Source organism: Nicotiana attenuata, unplaced genomic scaffold (assembly GCF_001879085.1).
Source record: "Nicotiana attenuata strain UT unplaced genomic scaffold, NIATTr2, whole genome shotgun sequence".
NCBI classification, from domain to species: domain Eukaryota; kingdom Viridiplantae; phylum Streptophyta; class Magnoliopsida; order Solanales; family Solanaceae; genus Nicotiana; species Nicotiana attenuata.
This window is the reverse complement of record NW_017670375.1, coordinates 412,665-434,793: the sequence shown is the minus strand read 5'-3', so window position 1 is coordinate 434,793 and position 22,129 is coordinate 412,665. Positions and strand designations below refer to the sequence as shown.

Here is a 22,129-nt window from a genome sequence, read left to right as displayed (position 1 = left end):
TCTTATTAAATTGTATCTCTACAAGTTCGATAGCACTCTTAGTTAATGGCTCCATTACAAACTTCTTTGAGCCAAGTAGGGGAATCAAGCAAGGGGATCTCATGTCACCCTATATCTTCATCCTTTGTTTAGAAATGATTTCAAGATACATAAATCATCAAGTTGACATTAGAAGATGGGATCCAATAACCACAGGGAGGAAATGTCCAAGCTTTTCTCACTTATTCTTTGCAGATGACCTCACCTTGATGGCAAAAGTCAATAAAAAATCATGCCACACCATTAAGGGAGGTTTAGACTACTTCTGCAAACTTTCAGGACAAAACATAAACCTTACAAAATTCAAAATAGTCTTTTCAAAAAATTGTTCTGAAACTCTCATACAAGATGTTACCAACTTATTAGGAATTAAAAAAAGTGAGTTCTTTGGTACTTATCTAGGGTTCCCTATTTTAACTACTTACCATAGGCCAAGGGACTATCAATTCGTTGTTGATAAATGAGAGCTAAACTAGCAGCATGGAAAATGAAATTCATTAATATAGCAGGTAGAACAACCCTATCACAATCTTGCCTAAATTCAATTTCACACCATTATATGCAATACACATTACTGCCCAGGAAAACACTTAATAAAATTGATAAGGTTCAAAGGGATTTCATATGGGGTCTACTAATGAAAGGAAAAAAATTCACCTTATTAATTGGTCTACTATTTGCAAAACAAAAGCAAATGGAGGACTTGGTATCCATAATGCGAATTTTAAAAACTTATGCACCTTAGCTAGTATGGTATGGAGAATGCTCACTAATGCTACCACTCCTTGGGCTACTCTACTGATCTCTTCCTACGCATCAAGCAATGCTAAAAGTAAAAACTCTTTCGTTTGGAAAAGCATTAAAAAAAGGATGTGATTTATGCTCTAAAGAAATCATTTGGTCACCTCATATCCTTTCCAACATGAACATATGGGAAACTAATTGGATTCCAAAGATGGGAAGTCTTAGGAAAACAGTGGAGGGACCCTCTTAAAAAGGGATTACTCCATAAAATTAAAAGACTTATTTGATGGGGAAAACCGGGCCTTTGATAAAATCTCCCTCAATATTCCTAATGACACTAAGGAAAGCATCAGCAAGGTGAGAATACATCTAAAGGGTCCAATATGCGATATTCCTTTATGGTCACTATCTACAAAAGGTTTTTTTACGACCAAAACCTGCTACAACTTAATAGAATCTCAAAAAAACAATCTAGTAGATTTCAAATGGGTTTGGAACCTTATTGTCCCAATAAAATCAAATTCTTCCTGTGGCAGTGTCTCCATAATAGGATACCCTGTAGACAATATCTAGCAAGAATTGGCTTAAATATCGACCCAATTTTCCCTATATGCAGAAATAATGAGGAAGAATCTATAGCTCACATCTTTTTTAACTGCAAAGCTTCCAAATTTTTTTGGGATAATCTTGGGTGGCATCATTACTATAAGGCACAAGGTGACCACTGGCTTATTCAGCTGAAATCTTTTAACTACCCAATTAGAAATAATTTTATAAATTGAGACTTTTTCTTTCCATTTGCAATATGGTACATTTGGCTAAATAGGAATAGTAACAACCAAAATAACACGACTACTCCCATCAATAGTGACTTCATTATTCAAAAGGCAACTGAATACAAACTCTTCACTAAGAAAAGTTTGTACACTCCTGTTGATACCCAATTTTTCCCTATATATTTTTAATATGCAAAATAACTTCAAAAGGGCATATATATATATGCATATGTAAGCATATTCAAATGTTTTATCCATAAAAAACCCAATGATTATTTTTAAAGTTATCATTTTTGGTAAATTCATTTGTCGGATCGTTATACTATGCTAAGATATAGCTAAGGTAATTTTTGCATATTTTTACAAATTTTATTTAGTAATTTTAAGCTAAATTGCATATAATTGCAATGTTAGCCCCTTTTAGATTTAATTGTGTTTTATATTCTTAAAATTAAGTCCAGTGTTTTTAAATTAATAATTATATGCTATGATTCATTTTAGTGCTTTTAATTTGGTTCCAGAAATTAATTTACTATTTTTTATAATTTTAAAAGGGGAAAAATGGTTATTCAAATGACAGCCCAATTTCATTTCAATTGTAGCCTAAATTGAACCCCAAATCAGACCCAATTTCTCCCCGGCCCAATTTCGTTTAAACCCGACCCTTAACCCATTTAAACGACCCAACCTGAACTCCCCACCTAACCCCTTTAATCCTAGCCATTGATCATTTAGATCAACGGCTCCTATACGCCCTTTCCTTTTTAATCCCAAACGACCCCTTACCCTACTTCATTTCTCACCAACCTCCGCCTCTGAATTCCTCTTCTCTCTCAACTCTCTCTGAAACCTAACACGAACCATAGCCACCGCCATCAAACTACACCCAAATCCACCCTAAACCCTGCCTAATCCATGGCCTCCCATGGGCCATTGGAGATGTGTGGTGGCCTCCCATGACTCTTGGGTGTTTTTTTCTGTGGTTTCATGGCCAGTCCTCGAAGGAATCTAGTCCAGTCCTTGCTCGACTGCTGTTCATGACTTTTCTCCGGTCATCCCTGACCTTTCTCCGGCCAGCCATGGCCGTTCGAGTCAGATCCTTGACTCTCCTGGTTAGATCGGTAACTTTCAAGGCCTTTCTCACCTTTTTTGGGTTTTCGAAACCCTAATCTTTAAGATCCTTTGATTTTCTTTCAGATCTACTTTAGATCTGTACTTGCTGTGAATGTCAAGTGTTTTTCTCGAAAGTTCTTCAACTTTTCTTTCAAAACAACTTTTCGTTAAGGTTTTCCTTTAAGTTTTTCAAAAGATCTCTTCTCCGATTTTTAATGTTGTTTGTGATTCTGCTATGTTTTGCTCATGTTGTTCTTCTATCTGAGTCAGCATGTTGAAAACCCTAATTCCTTTTTGGGTCTCATTCGAGTTCTAAAGTTGTTCGTTAGATGTGTACTTGTTTGATTAAGTGCTTTTTTTGACTTATTTGTTTTACCATATTTTAAACTCGATTATTGTTGAAAACCCTAGGTCTTTGGATCTGAAACTGTTTGTTTGAATGTATACTTGACTCGATTGAAAGTTCTTGTTTCAGACTCTCTTTTCTTTATGTGACTTGTCTGATTTTTACTATCTTTCAACTCGACTATGGTTGAAACCCTGACTTCTCGAAAGGTTTCCTCACTTGTTACTGCAAGACCTGTGCTTGTTTTGACTCTCTTATTCACTTTGGCTATATGTGTGAGCCCTGACTATCTAACCTTGTTCACTACTAAATCCTATGCTTATTTCTACTACTATTGTATGTTGTTTCTTTTGCCAATGTGCTTGGCCTCGCATGTCTGATGTTTCTGTTCACTCTGTTTATATACTAAAGTGCAGAAGCATATTCTTCCTTGATTGATCTTAATCTTGTGACTGATTTCAAAAACTTTTCCTTTTATGAACCCTAATTTTACTCGCCTGTTTAAAATTAATTGATTCTTTTCCCTTTACTGTGATGTGTTACCTTGCTGATTTCTTTCCCAAAATAAGCATATTTTTGTACTTAGACTCGACTGTTCACTGCATGCTTTTACTATCCCTTATATGGCAATAATCAGTCTGCTTCCAAACTGATTTTCTTTCCTTAATTAGACTTGCTGCTACCCGTTAGACAGTGATTCCTTAATTAAAGGGGAATCACTTGGGTAATTGATTCTGACTTGTGATTGTTTTCATGTTTGTATCAAGACTTTACTTATTACCTCTCCTTCACTCGTTTTCAAAAAAATTATAAATACCCTGCACCCCTCTTCTTTAAAAAAAAAAGACGAACTATCTAAGTTCAGAACACACACTTCACTAAAAACTCTCTCTTTTCTCTGTTACTATTTGTGCTACTGCTTTGTCTAGCCGGCTAAAAGTCAAGGCTAGGCTGTGGTCATTTGCTTACTTTTCTGCACTTTGCTTCTTACTGGTATGTCCTAGTTAATTTTCAAGCATCAACAACAACATGTTTCTGTAGTTGTTCCAACTTCTTTCATGCTTGTTCACTTCTGCTTATGTTTCTGCAATCAAGTTACATTACTAGTATGTTGAAATGTGTTCCCTTCCCCTTTTCGAGTTAATGCTCTCCTACGTGTATGAATCTCAAACCCCACATCCCCTCTTTATGTTTGTACTTTCTGGCTGGTTTATGAAAATGCCAGCATCTCCTATTGCTGTGCATGTCTAAACCTGACCCCTCCTAGGGTCATGTGCTTCATGCAATGTATTCCCCAAAACCCCTGACCCCTTTGTGCAACTACTGATTTTACTACCACTGTTTTCAAATCATCCTTATCACTTACTATTTCCCAGCCCAGTTTTAAAATCTCTATGTTCTGCACTTTCACTATATTCCTAAAATCTAAGTTCTGCCCCTCTTGTGTGAGCCTTGCCTTGGGACCCTTGAGCTCCCTCTGAACTTGGACACATAAGAGCTGGCCCTTCCACACTGCACTCATCTCTATCTGGTTATGCAAGCCTGGGTGTAAGCACTGCCCAGGGTCCCTTGAGACCCTTAGGGAACTTTGACACACCCAGGTCTGAGAAAGGCTTTGAACAAGTGGCATTTGAGGTGGTTTGTTCCATAACTCAGAGAGGAAGTCAGAATCAGGCTTCCTATGGTTGTAACTTCTTATTCTTTACACTTTTCTGATGTAATTCAGTATTTGTTCTATAATAATTTGTAATGAATATTGGGGTTGGCTAGTGAAAAGGGATGGGTAATTGTGCACGTTTTAAGGGTAGATATCCTGCCTATAGGGTCTGCTGTTTAAATTTTGCATGTTTTAACTCTACACTTAGATATCCTGCCTATAGGGTCTGCTGTTTTAAATTCTGCATGTTTTAACTCTACACTTAGATACCATGCCTACAGGATGTATCTAATAAATTTCTGCATTGTTTCACTTCCACAATTAGATATCCTGCCTGTAGGATATAATGGCCATAATCAGACATCACATCTGCAAGGTTAAGAATCAGCTTCGAAATTAGATGTCATGCCTATAAAGTTAATATTAATATTTTATAGAAATCATGCCTATAGGAATTTCGGTGTGATCAAATAAATCCTGCCTACTCCACTTCATTAGATACCATGCCTATATGACCAAATCAGCCTTTAATGTTAGATACCATGTCTGTAGGGATTAAAATCATCAACAATAGAGATTATGTCCATAAAGATCTGAAACCAGTTTAGTTAAAAATCAGTTTGCCTCATACTGTGTTAAATTAGTTACTCCTTTCATTAATGCGGTCTAGAAAGCATGCCTATAGGATCCAATTTGCTCGTTTAAAACTGTTACTGCTTTGCCATTTTTGAATCAGTAATAGATATCATCCTTATAGGGTATCATCAATACACACTTAGGCAAGCCTTAGGTAATAACGATAAAATTGAATCTGCCTTTGTTTAATTAGCAACTGCTACAACCAGCAGGCAGGCCTGATTCGGACTTCTTATCTGAGTTATGTAATAAATTGGTCTGCTTCAACAACTAAAACTCCCCTGTCTTAGTACTTTAAATTCAGACCTTAATTGTGTATGAGTCATGTTGTTTATATATGCATTATTTGCGGAGGTATACATGTGCTTTTTGACTGCTTGTATGTTTCCCTTCTAAGTGCAGTCCTACTTGTTTTTGTATGTCGCCTTAGCATTTACATTTAAACCTAAGAGTCAGCTTAGAACCTCCCTCTTATAGCAATAGTAGTCCTAAACTCCTCCGGGGCTGATAGGAATGGGACGGGTAACAGCATGCAATAGAGGTCGAGACCAATCCGCGCTTTAATACCTTAACAGGGTGGGAAGGGTAGATATGGATATGATGACCGGTGCGCTAATACCACGCGTAGCCCCTCTTTTGAGGAGTGATTACCGGGTATTGCATTGATGTGATCCATATTACAAATAAACCTAGGACCCCCTTTATATTCGTTAGCATGCTTAGTTATAGCTCTTTCAAAACTTTGCTTTATCATTTCCAAATGCTTGTGTATTTAAATCCCCTCTTATTTGAGCCTTGTTTGTTTACGTGTTAGCTGCACAAATTCACAAAGAACTATCTGGCCGGGAACCACACTAATGGATCCTGAGGGGTGCCTAACACCTTCCCCTTGGGATAATTTCAAGCCCTTACCCTATCTCTGGTTATAAAAAATATAGTTATAATTGAACCCCATTGGTGCCCTAACGCACCTTAAAATCGTTAGGTGGCGACTCTTCAAAATTACAAACCCCTTTCCCAAAAGGAAAGAGTTGTCCCAATTGAATGTCACAAACCCGATTTCCGCGGAGGAAAAAAGGGGGCGCGACAACTCCTCAAAAAATTCCCATCAAAATTGCATGGCAAAAGCCACCAAAAGGATGGTTTAAGCTAAATATTGATGCTAGCTTTGACAGTGCTACACAAAAATGTGGTCTGGGAGGAATTTTCAGGGATGCCAATGGACACTGGACTGTGGGCTTTGGTAAACCATCCTATGCAAGTGGATCATTAGAAGCGGAGATAAAAGCTCTATTAGAGGGACTCAAAACAGCTGAAGAATGGAGAATGTACCCACTTGTAATAGAGACAGATTCCGTGGAGGTTATTCAATCCATCCTACAGGGCAATAGATTATATGACGATGTTGTTAATGAATGTAGGTGGTTAATGCACCAACAGAAGGAGATGATCCTCCAGCACACATTTAGGCAAGGGAATAGTGTAGCTCATCACATGGCTAGGAAGGCTGCGGATCAAATGGAAGGCAAGAAGACTTTTGTTGAAGCTCCAACTTATGTAAAATGTATTGTGGAAAAGGAACTACTAGAACAATATGTTTTTGAGAAATTTCTATCTTATGATGCTTGTAACACTCTAGCAAGCCTAGGTAATCTAAGTGCCCTTAAGGATACCAAGTATGCGTACCATGTACTAAATTCTATTTAATTATTAATATATATAATTCCTGTTTGCTAAGAAAAAAAAACTATTGATGATAGTAGAGGGGCATATCAGACCCTTTGCCGATTAAAATTAGCTTAAAGTTGATCCTTAAACCTTAAAAGTTTGTTAACTCATAATTTTATTTGATAACGGATAATAAATCTGCGCTCTATCTTTCTCCATTTAAACAATAGGTTTTTAGTTAGTGGCGAGATTTTACGCTCTTACAATTGAACCAAAGCCTGAGAGCCTGGTCAACTCGACAATGAGCCCGTTTGGATGGGCTTGTTTTAAGTGGCTTTTAAGCCAGAATAGCTTTTAAGCCACAAGTTAGGAATTCTAACTTTTGGCTTTTGGCTTTTGGCTTTTGGCTTGTTTTTGTCATTTTAGCTTAAAAACAAGTGCTTAAAAGCACTTTTTTACTTTATCCAAACACTACAAAATGGCTTAAAAGCTAATTTGGCGTAAAAGCACTTAAAACAAGCCAATCCAAACAGGCTCAATGTCTAGGAAAGGATGCATAGTAGCAACAACGTGTCGGTCTAACTAGAACAAGTTTACAGATCATTAGGAACCTCTTGCTATATGACGGTTAACATCATGTAAGCTGTAACTAAAACATTTGAGAATAGAGTTTCCATCTGAGCCTAGTTTGGCAAATATTGCTAAACCAAAGGTGACTTTTTTCATAAAGAAAATATAGTTGACAAAGAGTGATTCTTAAGCCAAATTGAACATTTACCAACTTTAAGATATGATACCCTGTATCTCCTTAAGAAAGTGAACCCTGGCAGTTGATACCTTCTCCTTGCAACATTCGATCAAGGCTGATAAGATAACTGTGTATTAAGAAACTGCCCGATTTAACAGAAACCACAAAAGTGTGTATAGAATCAGACTGCAGAATTGTAATATTAATGCAGTAGTTTTAATATTCTAGATAAAGTTCCACCCTATATAGAAAGATGAAAGGACAAAAAAGGAGTTGATTAAAAGATGCCAGAAATCAAATTTCAAACATTACACTGTAATTGCAACAAAAAATGATGAAAGTTTCATTTCCGAATATACTGAGTCCCCTAACATGACCTCGGAAGCAAGCCAGTGAGAGGACATTTTAACTATTTCCTGTACATAATTTCTGATATATTCACAATATGAATTGAAAAATTATATCCTTTAGTCAGAGGCTGCAAGCAAAAACATGACGCAGGAAGAGATAGCAAGAAGGAACCATGAGAGAAAAGACAAAGCCACTGAAATTTGAAACAAGTCGCAGGATAGTTTATTCTCAACTTTGCAGATATTTGTATCTTTCACAAACAAAACCACCACGCCAGCTGATGAGCAGGCAGCTGCGAGGGATAGAGTGGCTGTCACCTACATTATGACATGACCACAATCAGTGGCAGAGGCAGAAATTTCATCAAGGAGATTCAAATAAAATGTTCTCTGGTACTGATATGTAGGGGATTCAACAGCTTATATAAAAGTTTCATCCATATACAAAATACAATTTTCCGCGAAGGGAATTCAGTTGAACCCCCTTCAATAAACATGGCTTTGCCACTAACTGCAATATGAATACTAAATCAGTCTTGAACTGACACATAAAAAAGGAACAATTTGATAGTGTCACCTTACACAAAAGGAGAAAGACAACGAGAATTTTGCCTGCTCACAGCCTCACTATAAAGCAGAAATTAACTTTTACAACATTACTCAGTGACAGGTAGACAGGAATTGATCAATTCACCAGAGAAACAATGAAATCTTTAAAAAGAAGTTAAATTTCTGCATTGTTTGCCATGATTTCGTTTCTCTTTGTTTTGGGAACTTTCAGCAGTTGGGGCGCTACATTTACTGAACTAGTTAAAAAAAAGCAGTTATAGTTATGGAATAGTTAAAACATTATGTAGAGAGTCATCGTCTACAAGATTAAAATCATAAAACTAGAGCTGCACCACAAACTTGAGCACATACTTAATTAGCATGTCAACATTATATTAGCTTTTTCTAAAGGGTAACCATGGCACTCGCTATATGGACAATAAAAGAGTGTATGAGCAAAATTTGGCATAGGTCAGGGTGCCTATCTCTGGCTTGAGGTCGATTTTTCCTTAAATGAATGGAATATTTGGATACACTGACCCCATGCTCATATCATGTATTATACTTGTATCTCCAGTATAATCTCAAAGTTTCACCTATTTACAAATTCATTCTAATATTAAACATGCATGCCTAGTTGAATATTAACTTCAAACCATAAAACACATTTGAACTGCCATGTGTAAATATCGCAAACGTGTGACAATAGCTTCCTGCAAAATATTTCCAATATTCCTAGCTTCTACATGAGGGACGGAGTAGGCAGTACTAACTCAAGCTCATCCTCAAAACGTTTGACTTTGGGATAGCAAACATAGACCATGACCATGCCTCATGGCTTTTTATTCGTCTTTATCTTTTTTTTTTTGTGTGTGTGTGTGTATGGGGGGGGGGGGGGGGGGGATGTACTCGCGCATAAAGCACATCAGAACATCCAAAAGTGCATATCAACATTTCCATCTTATTACTACGTTACATACAAATTCATAGTATAAGACACCTTCAGAACAAAAGAATATCTGTAGGTTGTGCAATGGAAAGTGGTCGCCATATAAACCACTTGATGCAGTTCCATATCAAGTGAAGAAGATAGTGCGAAATACATGGATCACTTGGCTTCTGCATGCTTGATGGAAATGGACATAACTTGATCTTAGCAGAACCTAATAATCCTTTAAACGAACATATACTTGGAGGGTGTTTGGATTGACTTTTAAAGTAGCTTATAAGCTAAAAGCCAAAATCCATAAGTTGGTAATGCCCAACTTTTAGCTTTTGGCTTATTTTTGTACTTTTCATAACCTAAAAGTAGGTGCTTTTAAGCACTTTTTATCATTGCCAAACACAAAAACTAAAATGGTCTTTCTCATTCCATAAATTACATATTAAATACATAAATAAGCATACTCTTGGACTCTTGGTCTTTCTCGTCCCATATGCAGACTAGAGATATTTTTCCACTCAACTTGTATCGTGTAAAGTTCTAAAGATTAGAAGCTGCAAAATTTAGCTACTCAACAAAATGTATTTCATGTAAATCTTAACCCTTTTATTTTCTGTGCTGCCTTATGAGTTAAGATGTGGCGAAAAATAAAATAGCTACTTTTTAGTATGTAATAGCAGAAATAGCATATTTCTTTTTTAAGAGAAATTAAACTATTTGTAAATGACACATGTTTGCTATCTGTTACCCCGGACACATTTCTAGACTTTGGAAAACGACAGTTGTGATTTTGAAGTTAGCAATAGCTAAATAAATAGCCAATCTCTGTTTCACCCATTTTCTGATCTTAGAAAGGGGTTCTAAGTTTTGAAGGAGTTAGGACCTGCAAATTCTATCCTGGTAAACTCTTATTAATTCTTTTTGGGGGGTGAGGGAGAACCTTCTTACCTAAGTGAGAATGCTTGAAAAGTTGCATTTGAGAAGCAAAGAATGTATTCTAATTTGATCATGTTTTTGTTGGATTGGTAAATCTTCACAGGTAAGCATTGATGCATGAAAAGAAGACAAAATGGAGAAGATTACCCAATCACCAACCACGAACAAGCTCACAAAGACATGATTCCGCAGATCTCTCTTCAATCTTAAAGCATGGATATCCAAGCAGGCAAGAACAAAGCTCCACAGTACTTGCAACCCCATTGATGCTATTAAATAGCTGAACCAGGAAAATCAGACATTTAGAGCATGAGCCATAATTGAGTCATTAAGCATTACAAGGAATAGTATTACGAAAGGAAGAACAATGCATTCAAGTTAGCAAGAATTCTGAAGGTAAGCTTCATTTTATTGTCTTAAGAAAGCAGTCTTGACCTGGAGAATCAACTCCTTGTTTTAGCAGAACCTACAGTTAGTGCAAAGTAGAGAGAAACAATAGGAAGGTAATAAAACAACAACAACAAACTCGGTGTAATCTCACAAATGGGGTCTGGGGACGATAGTGTGTACGCAAACCTTACGCCAACCTTCAAGAAGGCAGAGAGGTTGTTTCCGGTAAACCCTCGGCTTAGAAGAAGGTAATAAAAGCAATACTAAAAAAATAGTGGACTCAACACTGATACTTCAAAGGTAACTACTCAATGTTGGGTCACTATGTTTGTCTTTAAGAACAAGATAGCAAGTATCCACTCCTTTCCTTTAAATAGAATAAGAATTAGAAAGAACGAAGCACAATTAACTTATTAACCAAGCATAAGTTAATTGCCAAAATATGGTCCAGCAGATGGAAATACATATTTAAGAAGGCCAAATTGGTCTACAGGCAAATATTATCATGAAGCACAAAGGCATATTTGCTCAATCCCTGATTCAATCAGAGTTGCCAAACCAAACCTGGGAAGAACATGTGTTTTTCCAAGATTTAGAAAGCAAAACTCAAACTTCAATGTCCTTTTTACTAGTGATTTACTACCTTATCTGCAAACTTGTAGAACTCTTATGCACTACAAATACTGGAAGATAAAAGTTTACTTTGAACAAAAAAAGAGGAAATTAAATAAAAGAACTGTGGCTATAAAAGTAGGTTCTCTTTATCATATCAAATGGCACCCCCCAGCGGTGGGCACAATTAAGCTTAACACTGATGGAGCAGCCAAGGCAAACACTTCTACCAATGGTATTGGAGGAATTTTCCGTAATACAGAGGGACATTGTTTAATGGGTTCTTGGGTGCATCTCCCACGGGCAATTCCACATGCATGGAATTAAAAGCCTTACTACAAGGTTTACAACTAGGAAGACAACATCGGCTCACACCACTGGAAGTAAATGTGGATTCTACTGAGGTAATAACGATGCTCAATAATGATAATCTTCACTACTCATCCTCTCTAATGGAATGCAGGTACTTACTTCAGCAGCGGTTAATCCTCCAGTCACCCACATATACAGGGAGCAAAACTACGCAGCACATTATCTAGCTCACCAGGGTTCATCTAACCATGCTCAGGACTGCACAACTATCTTCACTCAGCCACCGGACTTTTTGTTACCTCAACTACTAGCTGATCAACAATGCACTGTCTACCCGCGCTTAGTCAAAACCTCCAGTACAACGGACCTTTTCTACAGCCACCCCATTTTGCCACATGACCAACCAGTTGGTCACTATTTTGATAACTGTTTTTGTAATATTGTGCAACTAGCTCCTTGTAATGTTACTACTTAAATTAATATAAGTTCCTTTGACGACCAAAAAAAAAGGTTCTCTTTTACTGTCTGAGAATGAACAAGCAGAATTACATAGAAGCGCTAATGTGCTACAGAAATAATGTCTCCTAGCTCAGATATCTAAACATGAGTATGATACTAGTGAGACAAGCTTCCGTTTGAACTTGTATTCCATATTTACAGCGTATATACTCTATTTGTTAAGATAATTGAAAGATATAGTAATTAAAAAGAAAAGATCAAGAAGAAGAGAGTGAAATACCAAAAGGCAGTGGAGCTGGAAAAACCAGAAGCTGAGGCCATAACTGCAATAGAAGCAGAAGCAAATAAACATTGACCCATCCTCAATATTAGCCCACTTACCTTCCCTGGACTCCCAAACACCTCCTTCATTGAAAGAATCTAACACTGAATTTTTACAGAGAAAAGATAAAACCTTCCCATAGGACTGCAGATTTGACAAGATAGATAGAGAGAGAGAAAACAATTTCCTTTTATTATTCTAAAAGACAGAGAGAGAGAGAGAGAGAGAGAGAATAAACACTAAAATCCAATGAAATTGGTGTTTGAATTTTCTATTAGCGTTTGATTAGGAAAATGCTGACAAGAGTAAAGTCAAGATAGGAGGGATTGTTCTTGTCAAATGACTTTTCCTATCTTTATACCTAATCAGTTTATTAGAAGAAGAGTAATCAAACAATAATTTACCCCATATTGAAAAGGAAATATATATTTTAAAGTAGGTTAATGAATAGGAAAAGAGGAGGTTATTTGGAAAAGCAAGAATGATGTGAGATGTGATGTCTGGTAAAGCTAATCAAAGGTTCAACGAACCCACTTATACGGAAATCATTTCTTTAAATCATACTCGCAATGCTCCCTTATCGTCTACTCCATCCTGAGGAACCCAATATCTCTAAAAGTAAAATATAAACTTACTTTAACAAAGGAGAAAAATAAGAAAATAAGATTATAACAACACAAATTCCCTTGAAGAAAATAAACAGGACGTACAAAAGACCTGATAAAAAAAATGTAAAAGATTACCGTAATGATAGTCTAGGTAAGGACTCGGAGAATATTATAAAAATGGTCCTTTATCTTTGAGTTAGGTCTAAAATAATCCCTTAAATATACCCTTGAGTAGGTTTAGTCCATTATTCCATCAAATATACAACAAACATTGGATTGTTATTTAATCGAAACATGAAAAGAAAACAGTTAACGGGAACTCGCATACGGAGTTATAATTTTTTTTTTTTTTTTTTTGTCTATTTCCCGTGCAAATTTTGATGTTACATTATCTAAATTTTGGTTGGTGAAAAAGTTACATGGAGATTATAATAGCATAGCTATAATATGAAGACTAAATAATAACAGGATTATTTAGTATTTTTGATAAAAATAAGGTATATACGATACAATACAGAAAGTATATTTGGTTTTAAACTAGATAAGCTGGGATAGTTTTTTATTCCAATTTTGGACTTAAATTTTCTTAAAGAATTTTGATAGAAAAGCTTTGAAGAAGGATATCTTTTTGTACTATTTCAAACAAGGATAGGGAATGATAGGTTGCATGTAAAGATAAGGGGTATAAATAATTTTTTCCGAGTCAAATTTAAGGGGCAACTTACCAATTAGTAGGTAAAACCAATGTTAATAGAAAAAGGCACGGCGTTTAATTTAGTAAGAGTGAGACATAAGAACCGTCTTGCTCTTTTGACTCTTCCTCTCTCTTAAACCCTCATGAAAAAAGAAAAAACCTAAAACCCTAAATCTCTCTACCAAAACCCTTCCAGAAATGGCGCTCTCTAACGTTATCAGAAGGACAGCTTCGCAGGTTGTACCCCTCGCAGTTCGATCCATACGAAGAAGTCAGAGTTACCACCACTCTGCTCTCTTCTCCGCCGTCGTGGACCGCCGTGCCGTACATCGGAACTTGTTCCGAAGCTCAGTTCCTTCTACTCTGCATTTCTATTCTACTCGATCAAGTTCTGATGAGTCGCTCCTCAAAGTAATTCAGTCTGAAATCCAATTTGCCGAGGAGTCCGATGAACAGAACAAGGTTTCATTCTCCCTATTTAATTTACTTCCCCAATTTATCATTTTCCACCCTATAAAGACGTTAATGATCTTTGAGTTTTAGTTTACTGTTTCTGTTAATTACTATATTATGATCCTACTTCTTAAGGAAATAACAACAGAATTTGAGGAAGGAAATGCAACCAACTGAACTGTATTTTTGATTAAATCTTCAATCAACAGCAACTTTCATTAACAGAGGCGGATCAAGGGTGTCTCTCTCTGTATATATTATACATACTACTAGCCAGAAAGGCCGAATATGAAGAATGGATGGTTCAGTTAATTTTTAGTTAATCGAGTTAGGTCTTTTATTTAAAAAAGGCAAATAAGTTCGATTTTAGTTTAACTTTTTTACGCTTGATTTACTAGTTTCTAGATAAAAGTATAAAAAAAATTATTTCATGAAAGTACACCGCAATTAGAAAATTTTCTTAAAGAGTAGCTTAATGACTATATATTTGTGTTTGATTTGATTAATTGATCATTATTCTTGGGTTAATTTTTTCAATTTATTTGTTGAGTTATATGACAATTATTTTCAAAGCCAAAATTTTAAAGTTATCAATTTATAAGAATCCACTTAAAACCTCTATAAATCAGGATATCTTTTTCAAAAACCAACAAATGATACTGCTCAAATTATACTCCAATGTATAAATTATTGTTGTATCACTAGGAAGAGAGAAACTATATATTATTTAGAATTTTAAAATTACGCATCGAAAGAAATTGCTTATGAAATAAGATATAACTGTAGGAAGTAAAATGAAGGCTAATGTAAAGAAATTTAAAAAAAGAAAGAAGATAGAGGGATTTTAGCAGCAAATAACAGGAAGAAAGAAGAGGGGGGAAAAAGGAGGAAAAGAAAAGGAAGAAGAGATGAAGACCCAAGTCCTAACAGAGAATAAAGGAAATCTAGGGCTAATAAGTAGGAAAAAGGTGTAAAACAAAAGAGACGAAGAAAATGTTGCTGCAGGGAATTGAACCCAGACCTGTGGGTTACATTAGAGACTTGAAAAGCAAGGCTAAACCATGGCACCCACATGCCTTTTGTGTAATTTGGGTGCCACTTAATATCTATAACTCATTTTTCATAGATATCAACATATTTATTGAGAATTTTTGTGGAAGCGTGCGTGTGGCGTGCCATGCCTCCCCGATCCGACAAGGTAGGTCCGCCCTTGTTCGTTACTACTAATAATCTCATTCAAATGGTAATTACAATCAAGCTCTGCACCTGATCAGTTTAAGGAGGAATTGAGGAATAGAAGAACTAAAGAGAGAGAGAGAGAGAGAGAGAGAGAGAGAGAGAGAGAGAGAGAGAGAGAGCTAAGAAGGAGAAGGGATATATTTAAAGAGTAAGAACAGATGAGAGAAAGAACGGAGGGAGTCTAGAAATAATGGACACAAAATTATAATTTTCAGATTCCATAGTCTGTCACTCATGTTGCATTCTTGCAGTATATACAGATGAGTTAACTGCAGGGCTGCTATGCTCAAAAGTGTGAGTACCTAACGAATTATTGTTAGGGTGAGAAGATGTTACATATTTTGAGTTTTTAGATTAGTGTTCTGTTTATTGCTACTACACTATTTAGTTTGTGACAGGCTGCTATCTCTTTCATGAATCTTGTATATTTTCCCCTATGTTCTTTAATCTTTGTTTTGGGCTGTCCTATAGGGTTTGAGGAGTAATGGGAACTTAATAATAAAGGTAGAATTTTGGAGTTGTTTTACGGTGCCTTGTTTTGTTCATAATGACAACATTGTAAATCATGAATTATAATTTTCTTCGCCTAATATTCAGTTTCATCTAACAATTGTGTGATAGAATGATTTCAGAAGCTCGATTAAAATCTCCAGTTAACTGCTGTTGTAATTTGAGGGACACTGTGAAACCTCAGATCATTTCATCTTATTTTCCCTCTCTAGAAGGCAAACGTTTTGTATTTGCAGTAGTGACAACTCTATCTGCTATGGATGCTATCTTTGATCTTGGAACGTCCTCTATCTCAAGTTTCAGCATTAGGTTATATTCTGTTTCCTGTTTTTGAGTCTACTTGGGGATTATGATCATCTTGCTCGATATTTTTAGGCTGATGAGGTGCCTGAGGGTTTCCCCTTTAAGCTTGAAGACCATCCCGGACAGCAGACTATATCCTTGACTAAAGAGTATCAAGGTGAAACTATAAATGTTGAAGTTCATATGCCTGATCTTGTTACAGGTGACGACGATGAGGATGGCAATGACAATAATGATACTGAAAGGCCCGCTCAATCTCAACTTCCCCTTGTTGTTAGAGTGTCTAAGAGGAATGGTCCATGTTTGGAATTTGGTTGCACAGCTTATCCTGATGAGGTTGTAATTGACCATCTAGCTATTAAAGACCCTGATACAGCCGATGAACAGATTGCCTATGAAGGACCTGAGTTCTCGTTAGTATTGGTGCTCTAAACGAGCATAAAATTTTATTCAACTTTGTTTCATCTATATTTGGGCTACACATGAATTTCCCTTCACTTAGGCCTTTGGTACTAACTGAAACACTTAACTGTTTTTTCATCAGGGATTTGGATGAGAACCTCCAGAAAGCATTTCACAAGTATTTGGAGATCAGGGGAATCAAGCCCAGCACAACAAACTTCTTGCACGAGTACATGATCAACAAGGACAGCAGAGAATACTTGATGTGGATCAAGAACGTGAAGAAGTTCATTGAAGCATAGGTGCATATGCAGCAATTATCTTAGATATTCTTCTTATTTGGTTTGGCTGATGTTATTTTTTGTAAGCTCTGTCAGTCATTGATCAAATTTGTGAACCATAAGAGAGATTTTTATTGAATTAGTGATAAACGTATGAGAGCGTTCCTATATGAAATGGGAGTATAGAAAATTTTCTACTCAAGAGAGTTGTTCTATTTGAGTTGTTGATGGACATATGAGAGGCTCCTTATACGAAATTAAAAAAAATATGGGGAAAAGAGTTAAACATACCCATCTATTATATAGAATTTTATTTTTTAATTGAAGAGAACAATATGTCGCAACAAATTATTTCAGTTAGCTCCTTCCTCTCTTTCTTTATTATGTGATTTCTTTATTTTTGTTATTTTGTAGCGGAAAGATCTCTTTGTTATGTTATTTTCCCCGAAATGTTATGTTATTTTCTCTATTTTTTTTTAATTGTCTTTTTAATTTTTTGTTCTCTTGAAATCTCGTCATAAGTATGGGGGAAATGAAAGCAAGAGACAAAACGAAAAAGAAAACGTACAAATATAGCTCTTTTAGCATAAATATGATAATCATTTATTGCATTGCTTTTATTAAATGAACGCTTCAAATACATATAATAATTTCATTGGCCACTCATCATATATTAGTTATTAACCACATCATGGTAATAAAAACATGATTTATTTTATTTTCAGTCTCAACAACATGAGATGCAACATTTAAATAGGGAAACTCGACCTGGCAATCGCCACATTTGAATTTTTTACATAATCCAAAGCAACCTGAAATTGTCAAAACAAATATATCAAAAAATTAAAATTTTTATCATAAAGACTCCTCATATAATAGGAGAAAACATGATGAGCTGATCCAAATCAACGAGAGAGTATGTGTTTAGAAACCAAATTTTTGATTATAAAATAATTATACTTAGAAGACTTTCAATCATTTAGCGTAAAATATTTTTTTAAAAACTCACAGGACATTCTGACATCCAAATATTAAATTTAAACACTCCAAATGCGAATGTGATTTTGAATAGTTAAATATATTCAACATCGTGTATACGTTTAGTTATGTATGCACATTTTGAGTTGAAAATATATTTTCTATTAATATGAGGACAATAATAATAAAAAAAAAGAAAAAAGTAAAAAATTCTTAAAACTAATTTACCTGAAAAAGACACATGAGTGCTACGACTTGAGCAGACAGCTTTAATGACATTATCAGTGACGTTGCTTCTAGTGCAGATGATAGCTCTGGTGCATATAATGGTTCTAGTTAGGGGTGTACATAGACCGGGTTGGTTCGGATTTTTCAATTACCAAACCAAACCAATTGTCTCGGATTTTTAAATCTATGAACCAAACCAAACCAACAAAAGTCGGGTTTAATAAGTGCGGTTTATTTTCGGGTTTTTCGGTTTTCTCGGATTTTTCGAGTTTTTTTCCGATAAAATCTTCATAGCATAAAATTTATAATTTTTGCTTTAATATTTCTTAGGTCCTATTAGGATAAAACTATGTAATATATTACCCATAAAATAATACAAAATAATGTGAGATGAGTCATGATTATACTAAAATACTCAACAAATTGCATAAGAAAAATATTGTTAATTAATAAGCCATAATAAAAATAAATATAATCTAAAAAAGTACTAAGTCGTATTAAAATAAGTACGACTAATAAGTACTATGTATTAATTACAAGACTAAATAATATTAAAAGTAAGTTATGTGTTTTCACTATCTAAATCAATGCAAAACTAAAAAATAAATATCCAATACTATTGTCATTCCTAGTATTGAATTAATTTTTTTTTGTTAGCATTAGTATTGATTTGATTTTGCTTTGGGCTTTATTTGAGTTGTTAACTTTTATGGGCTATAAAACATATTTGACCGTTAAAAAGTTCCAAGTCCAAGCTTGAAACAATACATTAAAAGAGAGAAGTATTAAAAAGTTTAAAAAATATTTATAAATTACATTACAACAATTATTTCATGTATAAAATATTTTTAAAGCTTGTATACATGTAATGTCGGGTTGGTTTGATTTCGGTTTGACTTTTTTTAGTTAAAAGCAAACCAATCCAATTATGGTCAAGTTTTTTTCCCAACACCAAACCAAATCAAACCAAACCATAGTCGGTTTTTTTTCTCGGTTTGACTCGGATTATCGGTTTAGTGCGGTTTGTTGATTTCCTTTGTACATGTCACGACCCAATTTCCCCTTCTTTGGGTATCGTGATGGCACCTAGTCTTAGCGACTAGGTAAGCCTAACATGTACTGAATAACAACAATAATAAATAAAATCTAACAGTCTCGACATAGAAATCTCTACAAAATTTATAATTTCCCAAAACTGGTAGTACAAGTCATAAGCTCTACAGAGTTCGCTATAACTTCTAAATACCACTGTTTGGAAATAAGTAAAAACAGTGTGAATACAAAATAGGAAGGTGACTCCGAAGCCAGCGAACGCAGCAGCAGCAGGTTAACCTTGAGTCTCCTCAGCAAGAATCCGCACAGCTACTAAGGATCAATACCTGTATCCGCACAAAAATGTGCAGAAGTGTAATATGAGCATACCACAACGGTGCCCAGTAAGTATCAAGACTAACCTCAGTGGAGTAGTGACAAGGAACAGTCAAGACACCTACTGGTCTGATAACCTGAACAAGTATAAGTATAGGAACAACAGAGTATGATATCTACATATAGACTACGCGATATGGCTAACAATACAGTAATTCCAATAAGAAAACAACTAGTATCAACAGAACACCATAATAATGACACAGAAAAGTGAACGGAAACACAACCTAAACCCGGAATCACAGATACAGCAAGGACAAGTAATAACTCAGCAACTACGACCGCTTTCACATCAGGTTCTAGTCAACAAACTCCACGAGGTACTGAATCTCGGACAAATCACAACTCACGAGTCTCAATACATGAACCCTATCACTTGGCATCCCGTGCCCTCATTACACCTCATAACCGCACTGACGACTCACGTGTCAAATAGAGCCATTATCACATAGAAGGCAAGTAAACAAGGGTGTGCACTTATACTCAACAATATCAAGAAAACCTCTTATCCGATAAGAGTGCTTAGCTACGTGTATGCTTGTGCAAGTGTCCTAACATAGTTCATACCAGCTAGTAAGCATAAGGAAAAGAACGGACAGCACGTAGAATGTTTTCTCACATTTTTCACAAGATAAAGCTCACACAGGTAAGTGTACCACTACACAAATATCAACAACAAGAATGCCCCCAGGCCATCACAAAGCATCACAAATCAATCCCTGATATAGTCCACCTTGTCTCGCTACGTGTGCAATAATAAAGTAAATGCCCGCCTTGTCCCGCCACACGTGCAATATAATGTTCCTACCTTGTCTCGCCACATGCGCAACCCCCTCCCCCATATATATATATATATATATATATATGTATATATATCCCGCTTTGTCACGCCGCATGTGCAAATATCAACAGTAACAATAGCACGGCAGAAACCTCGTGCAACCCAATAACACTTGCACGGTAGAAACCACGTGCATCACAATAACAACAACCGCACGGCAAAAACCTCGTGCATCACAATAACAACCGCACGACAGAAACCTCGTGCATCACAACAGCAAGTACAACAACAACAATGACAATAAATACAAGAATACGGAAGTAAATCAACTCAAGAACTTTCGATCACAAAGAAATTGTAGAACTAGTTCACAAGGAATAACCACAATAGAGAATACTAGGCGTAATAAGAACAGCTCAACAAGGGAGGGAATAATATGTAACGACGATCGCATACAGTTCAGCAACAAGGGAGCTAACATGAGTCGAATAATTCCAAATAAGGACATGTCAACTAAAATATAGGATATCTAAACTTCTTTTGAGGTTGGGTAGTTACGAAGAATATACAACAAATTCAATTAAGGATAAGCAGCAGAAAGATAATAATAACCTCAATTAAGACTAAACAATTACAGGATGAGATAATAATTCCAAATAAAGATAAGTAGTTATGAAAAGATAGCATGACAATAGAAGGGGTAAAAATCTTCAGTTAAGCCAAATAGGCAATAAGGGTAAATCATAAAGCAATTAATTCCATTTAAAGCGTGTAGAGGCTAAACTAGTAAATAGGAAACTCAATCACATCAAGGACAACTTCATACTCGGAGAATATAAGGACCTAAGAACCCTAAAAAGCCAACTTTTCACAATTAAGTCCGAGCATGCACTCGTCACCTCGCGTACACGGACTACAATCAACATAGAAGACTCAAATCCTAAGGAAAAATCCTCCACACAAGGTTAGGCTAGATACTTACCTCAAAGAAGACAAACCGATACTAAAAAATGAACTTCTCGGGTGAGATGACCTCCGGACGGCCCAAATCTAATCAAAATAACTTCAAAGCACAAATAAAACTCATAATAAACTTTTCAGGATCATAAAGCCTCGATCTTTATCAAAATCTAAAAATCCCCCCAAAAGTCGACCCCCGTGCCCGCACCTTGGAACCCGACAAATTTCACAAAATCCGAGCACCCATTGCGATATGAGTTCAACCATACAAAAATTATCAAATTCCGATACCATTTCGTCCCTCAAATCATCATTTTACATTTTGAAGGTTTTCTTAAAAATTCCCATTTTTTCCTCAACCCAAAACACTAATTAAATGATAAAAATGAAGAAAAAATCATGGAATATAATAAAATCTAAATGAAGAACACTTACCCAATCGATTTTCTTGAAAACCCACGAAAAATCTCTCAAAACCGAGGTCTAAAACTCAAAATATGGAGAAAATGGCAAACCCTTGAAATTAGCCGCTTCTGCGCAACCGCAGGTGCGCATGATCAACCGCACCTGCGCCCAAAAATCTGCTTATGCGGTGCCGCATATGCGTACCAATTCTCCGCATCTGCGGAGCTGCCAAGACCGGCTCTTCTCGCACCTGCATCAC

The 22,129-nt window shown here is 35.8% G+C and overlaps 2 protein-coding genes across 2 annotated transcripts; one reads left to right on the top strand and one right to left on the bottom strand.

Moving 5' to 3' along the window:
* Positions 1 to 7,983: 7,983 nt before the first annotated feature.
* LOC109238570 (CASP-like protein 5B1) lies at positions 7,984 to 13,075 on the bottom strand. The gene is made up of 3 exons (XM_019405051.1): positions 12,559 to 13,075; positions 10,653 to 10,785; positions 7,984 to 8,395 (listed from the first exon to the last, which is right to left on the bottom strand). The coding sequence occupies exons 1-3, from the start codon at positions 12,687 to 12,689 to the stop codon at positions 8,195 to 8,197; spliced, it is 465 nt and encodes a 154-aa protein (XP_019260596.1). The 5' UTR covers positions 12,690 to 13,075; the 3' UTR covers positions 7,984 to 8,194.
* Positions 13,076 to 13,974: 899 nt separating this feature from the next.
* On the top strand, positions 13,975 to 17,450 carry LOC109238569 (uncharacterized protein At2g39795, mitochondrial-like). Its single transcript, XM_019405050.1, has 3 exons — positions 13,975 to 14,364; positions 16,480 to 16,820; positions 16,952 to 17,450. The coding sequence occupies exons 1-3, from the start codon at positions 14,101 to 14,103 to the stop codon at positions 17,109 to 17,111; spliced, it is 765 nt and encodes a 254-aa protein (XP_019260595.1). The 5' UTR covers positions 13,975 to 14,100; the 3' UTR covers positions 17,112 to 17,450.
* Positions 17,451 to 22,129: the final 4,679 nt, after the last annotated feature.